Source organism: Muntiacus reevesi, chromosome 2 (assembly GCF_963930625.1).
Source record: "Muntiacus reevesi chromosome 2, mMunRee1.1, whole genome shotgun sequence".
NCBI classification, from domain to species: Eukaryota; Metazoa; Chordata; class Mammalia; order Artiodactyla; family Cervidae; genus Muntiacus; species Muntiacus reevesi.
The window spans coordinates 214,329,744-214,342,234 of NC_089250.1; the positions used below are offsets into that span (position 1 = coordinate 214,329,744).

The 12,491-nt window shown below is 56.6% G+C and overlaps 2 protein-coding genes across 3 annotated transcripts; both read left to right on the forward strand.

Annotated features, from left to right (window-relative positions):
• Positions 1-186: 186 nt before the first annotated feature.
• On the forward strand, positions 187-5,859 carry GPC2 (glypican 2). The gene is made up of 10 exons (XM_065920417.1): positions 187-352; positions 1,014-1,172; positions 1,502-1,824; positions 2,622-2,702; positions 3,437-3,599; positions 3,851-3,981; positions 4,205-4,354; positions 4,445-4,584; positions 4,685-4,857; positions 5,615-5,859. The coding sequence occupies exons 1-10, from the start codon at positions 187-189 to the stop codon at positions 5,857-5,859; spliced, it is 1,731 nt and encodes a 576-aa protein (XP_065776489.1).
• A 1,244-nt stretch (positions 5,860-7,103) lies between these two features.
• GAL3ST4 (galactose-3-O-sulfotransferase 4) lies at positions 7,104-12,390 on the forward strand. Of its 2 annotated transcripts, none has more exons than XM_065924962.1 (4): positions 7,104-7,150; positions 8,334-8,646; positions 8,818-9,121; positions 11,354-12,390. In XM_065924962.1, the coding sequence occupies exons 2-4, from the start codon at positions 8,522-8,524 to the stop codon at positions 12,374-12,376; spliced, it is 1,452 nt and encodes a 483-aa protein (XP_065781034.1). In that variant the 5' UTR covers positions 7,104-7,150; positions 8,334-8,521; the 3' UTR covers positions 12,377-12,390. The 2 variants fall into 2 exon arrangements, with proteins under 2 accessions (XP_065781034.1, XP_065781035.1); XM_065924963.1 differs by lacking the exon at positions 7,104-7,150 and adding an exon at positions 7,225-7,317.
• Positions 12,391-12,491: the final 101 nt, after the last annotated feature.

The window sequence follows — 12,491 nt, forward strand, 5'->3', positions numbered from 1 at the left end:
CCCATTGTCTCGGCAGATGCCGCCTTGGTCCAGCGATCGTGCTCCCGGTCCACTTTTCAGAGGTCGCGCTCTTTCTCTGGCCGGCGGGACGGTCCTGTGGCAGAGAACCGGCTTTCTGAGTTCGGGCGGCTCTTCTTTCCTCTTTACGACCCACTTTGCGGTCCCAAGGTGGCAGCAGCAGCAGCTATGTACACGCTGCGCTCTCTTCTGCTTCTGCTGTTGCCCCTCTGTCCCGGTCCTGGTCCTGGACCCGGCATCGAGGCAAAGGTCACCCGGAGTTGCACTGAGACCCGGCAGATTCTGGGGGCCCGGGGATATAGCTTAAGCGTACTCCCTCCCGCCCTGATCTCAGGTGAGGAGAAAGAGGGAGACTAGAGAATTGGGGGCGAGGGAGGGGGCGGGGGCCGGTCCTCCCCATCTCACAATAACTCTCTTCCCTTTCAGAGTGGCCGTGGTAATAATCTTTTCCTCTCACGGTAATAATGTCTCTTCTCCTCCGGAACTTCTTTATCAGGATCACAATAACACTCCCCTTCGCATAACAGCTCTCTTACTCCACCCTCACCCCAGGAATCCCTTTCTAGTAATTAGCAACCCCTCTGTTCCTTTCTTCACAGCCTAATTTGTTTCCCTCGCTATTAACATGAGCCCCTTGTATGGTAGTGCTTTCTTTCTTACCAGGTAACCCCACCCCTCCAAACCCCATTCTTCCCATTGAAACCATCCTGTATGTCCTTTGAGGCCTGGGGTGTGTGGTGTTAGGCAGGCTACCTGAGGACCCTCTGATCACTAAATTGGCCCACTCCTATTTGATCCCATGCCTAAAGGCAGTGCACTTGGGATGGGTGAGGGGACAATGGGGAAGGGGTAGGACCAGGTGGGAATGAGGTGGCAGACAATAGAAAAGAAACCAGACAGCTGGAAGAGAAAGGATGGCCCCCAGAGATGGTCAGGAGAAGGACGGAATTTCACGACAGCACTTCCCACCATTTCTTCATGTCTCCTCTGTCCAGGTGAACACCTCCGGATTTGTCCCCAGGAGTACACTTGCTGTTCCAGTGAGATAGAGCAGAGGCTGACCTGGGAAACTGAGGCCACCTTCCGAGGCCTGGTGGAGGAGAATGGTTCCTTCTTGGTTCACACACTGGCTGCCCGACACAGAAAATTCGATGGTGAGGACCTGGTGTCCCCAAACCTGGCTTCATACCTTCTCTCTGAGCTCATGACCCCCACAAGCATCCTGTACCTACTCCTGACTTCTCCCAAAGGCACTCCAGCCCTGGTTTAGCCCCCACTTCCCCACCCTGTGCTCTCTCAGGGTCCTGCCCCACATTCCCCCCAACCCCAGTCTGCCCAGACCTCTAAGGGTTACTTATTTTCTAACTCACTTGTCTTTTCTTTTTTCTCCCCATGCCCATTTCCTCTTGCTTCTGACTTTTCACTTTTCCATCCTTCTCTGGCTTCACCCCACCTCACACCTCTTTCTCTGCACTTGCCACAGAGGTTTTTCGGGAGATGCTCTCCTCAGCCGAGCACTCTCTGTCCATGCTTTTCCACCGCTCCTTCGGCCGCCTGTATGCCCAGCACACCCCCTTGTTCAGTGGTCTGTTCTCTCGGCTACGGGACTACTATGAGAGGTCCGGTGAGGGGTTAGATGATGCCTTGGTGGATTTCTGGGCTCAGCTCCTGGAGAAAATGTTCCCCCTGCTGCACCCACAGTACATCTTCTCCCCCGACTACCTGTTCTGCCTCACACGCCTGGCCTCTTCTGCTGATGACTCTCTGAAGCCTTTTGGGGACTCACCCCGCCGCCTCCGCCTGCAGGTGAGGGGCCCCAAAGCCTGAGCTTCAGCCACCTTTGACCTAGTGACCTCTGAACTGTGTACCACTCACCTCCAACTCAGTGACCCCCTTTTCATGCCTCAGTCGCCCCTGACCTGGTGATCCTTATCTTGAGCCCCAGTCACCTCTGCCTGACCCAGATCTCCTTGGTTTCCTTTGACTGGAGCCCCGCACCCCAATTCTGTGTCCTAGTTTCATACTAGTGGTTGACCCACTCATCTGCTCTTGCTCCCCACCCCCCTTTCTGACAGCTCATCCCTATTCCCAATATCTTGACTTCCTCTGGTTCAGCTGTGTAGTGTGAGTGTGAGTTGCGAGTGTATTGAACGCTGGTTCAACACTAAGGATTTTCATTTATAGTATCTCATTTAATTGTCATAACTCTATGAAGTAGATGTTCACATTCCTATTTTACAGATGAGAAAACTGAACCTTGAAGAGGTTAAGGTCTTAGCCAGTAAGGGGTGGAGCTAGGTTTCACACTCAGGTCTCCTGGCTTCAGGTTCAGCATTTGTTAAAATAGAAGTCCCTTTATCTCCAAGTCCTGTAAAATGTAATCCTTCCACCTCTTCCCAAGCCCAGTTCCCCTTGGTCCTGCCAGACTCTGATTCTTTGATCTTCTTGAACCTGCCTCCCAGAACCACCTGACATTCCTAATCACCCCAAGATAACCTACAAACCTTACCCCCACTGCTCATCCCTTTGGTGCAGTCTCTTGGCCCCAGTGTTGACTGACCCTCAACAGTCCGGTGATTTTTCTCACCTTTCCCTTCCTCCAGATAACCCGGGCCCTGGTGGCTGCCCGGGCCTTTGTCCAAGGCCTGGAGACTGGAAGAAATGTGGTCAGCGAAACACTTAAGGTTAGAAGGGGCTTGAGTATGGGTGGGGCCCAGGGAGGGAGAGGAAGTGGGAGAGGCCCCATGAAGAAGAGTCAGGGGCCAGGTGGCAGGAGAGGCCTGGCCTTCCCTTAGCAACCGTGAAGCCCTGGCATCCTGGGTAAATCAGGAAGACTGTAGTCTTTCTAGCATCATGACCCATGACTCCTCCCACCTCTGACCCTCTTCTGCCCTCTGATGACTCTTACCCTCTGCCAGCCTCTCAGGACCTGCTCATCTCCACAGCCTCTCTGAGACTGGCCCACTGGCCCCCCTGGTTTTCTCCAGGGCCCCTCAGTGGCTCCCTCCTAGAGGCCAGATTCCTGGTTTGGCCTTCAAGGCCCTCTCTCGACTGCCCATTCTCCCCTTGGCCTCCCAGCCTTACTTCCTGCATCCTCATTCTCCCCTCAACCATGATGGGCTCACTCTTGTCCTTGAACCTTTTCTCAGGCCCCTCACTGCCCCCCTGGTCCATCTCTTTCAAGAAGCAGGATGTGCAACCCGGCCCCTAGGAGCCTCCCTCCTCAGGTCTGGCGCAGTCCTGGGGTCATTCCTGCTGCCATGTGGGGTCATCAACCCTAGGGGTTCACATCCAGCTCCACACTTAGAGCCTGGGAAGGGCAGGGTGGGGTATTTGATTTCTCTCTGGGTCCAGCACCAGGCTTGGCTGAGGGCAGCCAGTTGTTTGTGGATGACACAGCCTTGCTCTCTGCTCCCAGATGCCGCTGTCCGAAGGCTGCAAGCAGGCCGTGATGCGTCTGACAGGCTGCCCCCTTTGCCGAGGGGTCCCCTCGCTGCCACCCTGCCGGGGCTTCTGCCTCAACGTGGCCTATGGCTGTATTGGCAGCCAAGGACTGGATCCTGACTGGGGGCCCTATCTGGGTGAGGGGATTCAGGAAAGCCTGAGAGAGCTGTCTGTGTGGGGTGGGCAGGGTGGGCTGGGGAGGGAGTGTTCAGCAATGCTGAGTGGAGAGGAGGAGGGGGGCTCTTCTCATGTCAGTTCTCCCCCCAGTCTAAGACCCGCTGCTCGCCTCCAAGGCCTGGGTCAGGATTTGTGGGAACATCCCACTTCAGTGAGTATCTCCCTGGATAGCCCCTCATTTAACCCTTTCTCTGTCTTACCCTCTTTCAAGATGGTCTCCTGTTCCTGGCCGACAAGATCCAAGGCCCCTTTTCTTTTGAGCTCGCGGCCCAGTCCATCGGGGTGAAGATCTCAGAAGGCTTGATGCATTTGCAGGAAAATAGTGTAGGGGTGTCAGCCCAGGTACAGGGGCCACAAGAAGGGTGGGAGTGTCAGACTGGGAGTTGGCAGGAGAACAGGAGGGAGAAGCGTGGAGGGAAGGCCCTGGGGTGGGGGGACAATGTGGGGTGTTAGGGAGACACTGTAGGGTCTCTGGATAAACCGGGGTGTCAAGGACGTTTGGAGTGTTGGGGTGTGGGTTTTACCGCGGGATGACTGTGTGTGGGGTCTCTTCCCGGTGCCGAAGGTATTCCAGGAATGCGGGAGCCCCCAGCCAGCGCGGGCTCGCGCCCGCCGTGCCCCAGCCCCGAGGGAGGACGTGGGTCGCTTCTGGTCTGCGGCGGCGGCGGAGGATGAGCGGCCGACGACTGCTGCGGGCGCCAGCCTGCCCCGGCTGGTGAGTGGCGGGCGGCCGCGACAGGGGCGCGAGCGCGGGGGACAGGGGCGCGCGCTCCATCTCCGCCCGGCCGGCTTTCTTTACGTCCAGGTGTGGGAGCTCCGCGAGCGTCTGGGCCGGGTGAGGGGCATCTGGGCCGGACTGCCCCAGACTGTGTGCGGGGACCCCCGCGTGGCGGCGGACCTCTCACAGGAGGCGGCGCCTTGCTGGACTGGAGCTGGACCGGGCCGGTGAGAGCCGGGCGGTGGGCAGCGGGCGGGCGGGCGGGCGGGCGAGGCTGACTCCGGGGGCGGGGTGGGGCGGGAGTCTCCGGGGCTGCTCTGCTCGCAGGTACTTGTCGCCCGTGGTCGGCTCCCAGGCCGGGCAGCTCGACAACCCAGAGCTGGATGCAGAAGCTTCAAGCCCCGACCTCCAGACGCGGAAGCGGCGGCTGCAGCTCCGGGCCGCCACGACCAGGATGAAAGCGGCCGCCCTAGGACGCGACCTGGAGCTGGAGGACTGGGGTGAGACCCGCGAACACTGAGAGGACCTCGCTCCGCCCTGCTTTCCGCGATTGGACGCAGGCCAACCCGCAGCCCCGCCCCCTTCGTCTGTAGTCCCTCCCCTCGCGTCTCCGTTACCATTCATTCATTCACTCACGCAGTTCACACGCCTGTATTGAGCGCTTACCACAAAGGTAGGGAGTGGAAGACCAATGAGAAGATCTCTACCCTTGATTTCACGGTCCCTTGGGGGAGACAGCAAAACATTCTTACAGAGCGGTGGGAAGCTCCCGAGGGTGGGCTGTGGGAAGAGATTGTGGAGCACCGGCAATCCAGGGAGGCGGGGAAGTGGGGTGCGGGTTCCACGGGGCTGGCTCCCCAAAGTAGAATTTGCCAGAGATGCAAGGCACTGACGTACATTTTTTCCCCCTCTCCCCCACCGTCTCTCTTTGTCTCTCCTCCCCCACTCCTCTTCCCTCGGCTCACTGCTTCTATGTCTTTTTTCTCTGTCTTTTCCTGTTTATCCTCTCCCCCCATCTGTCTCTCTTTTTTGTCTGTCTCGTCTCTTCCTGTGTCTCGTTGCCTTGTTTCCATGTCTGTCTGATCTCTCTTCGCCTTCCTGTCACTCACTTTCTCCCTCCTCTCACCCTGCCTGCCCCTGTCCCAACCTGTTTTTTCTCGAGTTCTTTTCTTCCCCGCCTGTGGCTGTTTCTTGCACCGTCTCACGCTGCCCCTCTTCACCATCCCTGTCTGTTTCCGATCCTCCCCCTCCCTCTAGAGGACGCTAGCGGCTCTGGAGAGGGACAACACTATGCAGATGACTGGATGGCTGGCGCAGCAGCTGTGGCCCCCCCAGCGCGAGCTCCTCGCCCTCCTCGAAGGGAAGGTGCAGGGGGCAAAGGAGGTGTCATTATCCGCCACAGCCAGGACCGGAGCAGGACTGGAGGGACATCTGTTGGTTTTCACACACAACCCCTCCTCGTTCTCTTCCTCTTAGCGCTAGCCCTACTTGGACCTCGATAACAGGGGAGGGGTGCCCTGGCATCGGGAGGGTTCATGGCCCTTCCCCTCTCCCCCATCAGTTGGGTCGGGAGAGGAGTCGAAGGGGGCTGCAGAGAGGGTAGAGAGGGACGTTTCGGGTGAATGGCTGGGGCCCCAAATCCAGGAGATTTCCATTGGTGGGTTGGGGGTGGGTATTCACAATATTTATTTTTTCATTTGGTATCTGGGGAGGAAGGGCTGGGGGTATTTATTTAGGAAGGAGGTATGATCTCTCCAACCCAGCCTCTATAGTTAGGTTGGTGGTGAGCCCCAACAGGGAAAAAGGAAGGAGTTTTAGAGTTGCAGTTGGGGGGTGGGTGGATTGAAAGAAGTTGAAAGTGGGATGGGTGCGGCACCCTGTCTCAGAAACTCAGAAATAGACAAAGCTGGGCGCTTATGGGGTGCAGGGCAGGGGACTAAGATGTCAGGATCTATTGGCCTGGATTCTGTTGAGTTTTTCAATATCACTTTCTTAAACTAAAATATCAAAAAACAAAAACCCACATCTCATGGTCTCTGCCATCCACATCCTTCACAGGCATCCCCATTTCATGTTTCAGTGTTCAACTCAGTGTTTATTCTGTAAATAAATGGCTAATTTGTTGGACCCGGTGTGTGACTTTCTGTACCTTTAGCCCCAGAGTCTCTGTGACCAGCAGTTCATTTTCTGCCTCCTTATCTTGGAACCTGTCCCCTGGGATTGAATTTGGGCAAGCTGTCCACCCTCTGGGTCTGAATACCTATCTGCAAAATGGGGAGAATTCTGGAGACTAGCAAAACTCTTCTGGAACCAAGGCATCGTTAATATCACCATACTACTGCCCTCTGCCTTAAGGGTGGGTGGGCCCCCTCGGGCCCCCATCTCCTCCTCCTCTGTGAAGGTTCCTCTGACTACCTTGTCATATCCTTGATAATGTCTGCTTTCAACTGTTACCATCTTCTTTCTTTTTTCTTTCAGTTGCCTAAATGAGTCTTTTGTCCTGCAGAAAGCTGAAAGAAAAAGTACAATTGCCAAAGGAGGGTAGAAGTGTCTTCTAAGGGCAGGCTGGGTCCGCTGAAAGAGAAGGAAAGATGCGGGGAAGGAGAGACCCAGAGACGCCGCCGTCAAAGCCGAATCAGCGGCGCGGACTGGCGGGACAAAGGGAGGGAGGGGGAGGAGCCTGGGCGCTGAGAAAGTTTCTGGGGAAAGTTGAGCTGAGCGAGGAACCGGGCGGTGGCTGGGGCGGGCGGGAGGGCCAGACCCCGATTTCCCTGCTGCTCCTCAGGTGGCCTGGTGAGTGGGCAAGCGAAGCTGAGGCCTAGATCAGTGGAAGGACTCTAGAATTGATGGGAGGAATCGTGAGGGGTTTCACAGAGAGAACCCCAGAGGGAGCCAACCCAGGGTTGGCAACAGATTGAGCAATCCCCAAAGCTGGAGGGGTCCGAGGGCTGAAATTGGAGGTAATGGGAGGAGACAGAGATGGGGGGAAGGAAGACAAGAAATCTAAACATGGGAGGGGGTGCGGTGTGGGGCTGGACCCTGGGGCTAGGTTGGGGGAGGAAACGGGGGGAGGGGGGTGAGGGGGGTGATGCCAGAGGGGGCGGGTCTCTAGGTAGCAAGTGTGGGTTCTCTGCCTGGGGTCGCTCTGGGCTCATCCTGGAAGGGGGCTGTCAGGGCTTGCTGGAAAGACGGGCTGTGGCCCGTGGCTGTGGGTTGGAATGAAGGGGCAGGTCTGGACTCCCAATTGATTGGGAAGCTGGGGCCTGAGAAAGAATTCCAAAGCTCAGCGTTCGCTTTTTTTGTCTTGTTATCTTTGTGTCACAGAGTTTCTCTCCCCAGCCCCACCCTCTTGATCCCCTCTGGGTGCACTGCTGGGATTGGAAAGTGGAAACGGGGGTGTGTTTGGGGGGGAGGTTATGGCTGGGACTGGGCTTCGTAAGCAACCCTACACCCCCCAGGCCACTCTCACACACTGGCGTCTGCTCGCGCCCGCTGCCACCGCGAGGGAAAGGATGTCTGAGCTTAGATGAGCCGGTCGACTCTTACTCCTTACAAAGTCATTCCTGCGGTCTCACTTCCCTGGGTTTCTAAGCTGTGTGCCCCGTCAGGCCCTTCTTAAGGCTTCCCCTCTCAGCCTCAGAGAGGGGCGCCGCATCGGCCTTGTCACAGGCAGAGGGGCAGAGGAGGTGACCCGGGGCCTGGAGATGTCCATCTCCCTGGTACGAGTGGATTGGTCTGATCTTCCTCCCTTTCACTTCCAAATCCCTGGGGCTTGGGAAGAAACTGTCCTTGGAGGTTGGAGGGAGCTGCAGCTGACAGCAGAGCTGCAGTCATGGGGCACCTGGAAGATCTGGGTGTACAGAGAGCTCCCCTCCCGCCCCCCTGCCTGCAATGAGGTCGCGGCTGCCCGGCAGCAGGAGCGAAGGCTCTTATCCGCTCCTTAGATTCCCCTCCTTCCCCCTCATTTCCCTTCTAGACGCTGACGGAGGCAAAAATCTGCTAACTCAGGGGGCAGACTCAACCGGGGCTGCGAGCAGGCCTGGGGAATGAACCCCCGAACTCGAATGAGCGCCTTCCGCGGCTGCACGGCGGTCTCCAGCTGTCTCTGCCTCTGCGCCTGGCCCTTGCCTTGTCCCTCTCCAGCGTCACCCTTCCCCGGGCCACATGGGCCTTCTGTCTCCCACCAGGACCATGCGCCTCTGGGGGCCCCGGGGCCTGGGGGTGGCTCTGGGAGTCTTCATGACCATCGGATTTGCCCTCCAGCTCTGGGGGGGTCCCTTCCAGAGGAGGTGAGTTCCCATCTTGTCCCAATGGCCCCCAGATGCCCCCCATGCTTTTGTCTGTTCCATCTGGGTCTGTGACTCTTGGGGCCTCAGAGGACACTCCATGCCTTCCTGGCTCGAGACATCCATCCACCTGCTGGTGAGGGACAGGACACTTCCCCTCCCGTCTCTCCCCAGGCTACCCGGGCTGCAGCTCCGACATTTCTGGGCCTCATCCCCGGGACCAGCTGCTCCGTCGTGCCCACCGCGGCAGCACCTTGTGTTTCTGAAGACACATAAATCCGGGAGCAGCTCTGTGCTGAGTCTGCTTCACCGCTATGGGGACCGACACGGGCTGCGCTTCGCCCTCCCTGCCCGCTACCAGTTTGGCTACCCAAGACTTTTCCAGGCCTCTCGGGTCAAAGGCTACCGCCCTCAGAGTGGAGACACCCAGCCCCCTTTCCACATCCTCTGTCATCACATGAGGTTCAACCTGAAAGAGGTGAGAAGTGTTGAGGGGGTGGGGGGGACTGGGGAGAGATGGGCTCGGGCCTGTAGCCAAGACCACCAGGGGGGAGATGCCAGGCAATGGGGGCTCCCCAGGCATCTCCTTACCCAAAGGTTGGGCTGGGGGGCGGTCCCACAAATGTGGGAGTCCTGTTCTCCTCTCCTCAGCTGTCCCTTCCTCAGAATTTTCTGGCACCTGAAGTTCTGCCTTCTCCCATCTAGAATTTACTAGTCTCTTTCCTTGATCCATTTAGCCTGCTGGCAGCAGTGCCCTACCAACTCTCACCCCACCCCAGCAACCCTCCCTCCAGGTGCCCCTGGCCCTTCCTGGCCTCTCCCACTGATACCACCAGGGGCCCTGCGCAGTCACTGCCTTCGGACCCACCTTCCTCTCACACCCTTCACCATGTCTGCCAGATTCCGAGGATCAGCTATATGCCAAGCTCTAGCCCAGTCCCAGCCCCCCTTCCTTGCCCGCAGCCTCAGTTCTAAATGGGGAGATGCATGCACGCACTCACATGTCATCCACACACACACAGGAACCTGGGAGCTCTTGGAGGAGGAAATCAATGGGCAAATGAAAACACACAGGCCAAGAGCCAGCTTTCACTGACCACGTCTTGAGTGCTGGGTAGTCATCCTACCGTCACCCTGCCAGGAAGGCATAAGTGTCCCCACTACACAGATGAGGAGATTTACTCCCAGAAAGGCTAAGGGACTGGCCCTCTGTTAACAGAAAGCTGCAGACTAGCATTTGAACCCAGGCCCAGCTGCTCCGAAGTGCCTTCCATTGCACGTGTGTGCGTGTATGTGTGTTTGTTATTTGGAACGGTGGGGAGAATATTCATCAAAAGAGGTGGGGTTTTCTCAACAGGTGGGTTTTATAGGGAAGAGTGGACGTGACTTTGTAGTAAGGGAAATATCGGGTGTTCTCAGAGCAAAAACATCTCAAAGACACAGTGGCAGTGGGGGGTGTGTGTGTGTAGATGATAGTACTTCAGTGGTGGCTGCAAAGACAGTCCTGTTGGAGCTGGAGCTGAAGAAAGGAGCAGCAGCATAAACTGATCTAACGGGCAGCGAGGGGCACTGCTGAGAGTGAAGCAAGGACAGCAGTCACTGAGGCAGGTGTCTCTGGAGTTTAGGATGACTGTCACCACCATTCACTGACTACCTCTCATGTTCCATGCACTTGCACATTCTTCAAAGTGAGTATTAACCCAGATTTACTGATGGAGGAATAAAGGCTCTGAGAAGCACAATAACCTGCCCAAAGTTACACCATTTGATAAGTGGCTGAATTGGAATTTTATTCCAAGTCCCTCTGATGCCATGGACTGTTCTCTGCACTCTTCCCCTATGCCTTCAAAGACATACAGTTCACAGGCTTGTCCTTCAGGCATGCCCCACATCCATAGAACAGATTGGAGGACTTGTCAGGGAGTCATGGTAATGACCACAGTCACATTCAGAGGCAGAAATCCTTCAGGGAGCCCCAGAGCTGGATTCTGGTGTGGATCTGCCTGCTGGACCACACCAGGGTGGTGTGGTCCACCTTCCTTCTTGCCAACAAGTGGGATCTTACGTCCTAAGACTCAGAACAGCTCCTTATTGAATGGCCATGGTTGTTCACTGCCCATTTCAGGGATGTCTCTTGCTTTCCAAGATGCCAAGGAGCCTCCCAAGTGCCCTGACCTTCGGCCACGCTGGGCTTGGCCTGCCCACCTGACGCCTGTGCCTGAGATAGAATTATGGTTGCTATCTACTTGCTGCCAGTGATCCTCCTGAGGAGGCCTGAAGCCACTTCCTTTCTTGGAGCTGTAACCAAGAATCCCAGGGTAGACATGTTACAGGTTTTTGTTGGAGAAGTGAACACAAGGCTTGATTCCTAGAAGTGTTACCAACCAAAGCAAACAGAAAGGCCCGAGGAAATTAATGTTTTCCAGGAGCTCCCCATATTCTGGGTTCCTTCCTATCCTTATCTCATGTAACCTCCATAATCATCTGGGAAGGAAGGTATGATGGGTCCCATTTTGCAGATAAGTAAACTGAGTTTCAGAGATGTCAAGTACCTTACCAAGATCTGTGCAGCTAGTGAAGACAGCTGGGGGTTCCCAGCAGAGCTGTCAGAAGGAGGCTGGAGGCGGCCGGGGGGTCAGTGCGCACTGGGTTTGCTGTTAGTTTCTTCCTCTATAGTTCACTCTCTGTGCTGGTTTCCCTTCCTCCCCAGGTACTTCAGGTCATGCCTTCTGACAGCTTCTTCTTTTCCATTGTCCGAGACCCAGCGGCTCTGGCCCGCTCTGCCTTCTCCTACTATAAATCCGCGTCATCGGCCTTCCGCAAAGCACCATCCTTGGCTGCCTTCTTGGCCAATCCTCGAGCCTTCTACCGACCCGGGGCCCGGGGGGACCACTACGCGCGCAACTTGCTATGGTTTGACTTTGGCCTCCCCTTCCCCCCAGATATGAGGACCAAGAGAGGGAATCCACGTGTCTCCAGAGACCCCAACCCCCCCCAGTTACCTTCTGGTGCTGGCCCTCCAGCCCACACCCTGGATCCCAATGCTCTCTTCCATCTTGTTCCCACTGTTGCTGATGGTCATAGTCAGATGTCCAGCCCTGCCTCTTTAGATTTGGGGTCTTCATCCTTCATCCAGTGGAATCTGGCCTGGCTGGACTCTGTCTTTGACCTGGTCTTGGTGGCTGAGTACTTTGACGAGTCACTGGTCCTGCTGGCAGATGCCCTGTGCTGGGGTCTAGATGATGTGGTAGGCTTTATGCACAACGCCCAGGCAGGAGGTGGGCAGGACGGAAGCACCAATGATGATGGTGGACTGACCACTGAGGACAGGCAGCTGACTGCCCGGGCACGAGCCTGGAACAACTTGGACTGGGCTCTCTATGTTCACTTCAACCGAAGTCTGTGGGCCCGGATAAAGCAATATGGCCAGAGCCGGCTGGAGAGTGCTGTAGCGGAGCTTCGGGCTCGCCGGGAGGCCCTGGCTAAACACTGTCTGGTGGGGGGTGAGGCTTTAGACCCCAAGTACATCACTGACCGGCGATTCCGCCCTTTCCAGTTTGGGTCAGGTAAGGTTTTGGGTTATGTGCTCCGAAGTGGGCTGAGCCTCCAAGACCAGGAGGAGTGTGAGCGCCTGGCTACCCCCGAGCTGCAGTACAAGGATAAGCTAGATGCCAAGCAGTTCCCCCCAACAGTCTCTCTGCCCCTCAAGACTTCAAGGCAACCCTCCCCCTAGGCATCAAACCACTGCCTTAAGCTGAAGAGCAGTTAAGCCATAGGGCGCCAGTGATGAGTGTGAGGCACCCAGATGCCCTTTCGACTTCCCTTAGAAAGCTTGTCTGCTCCCCAGA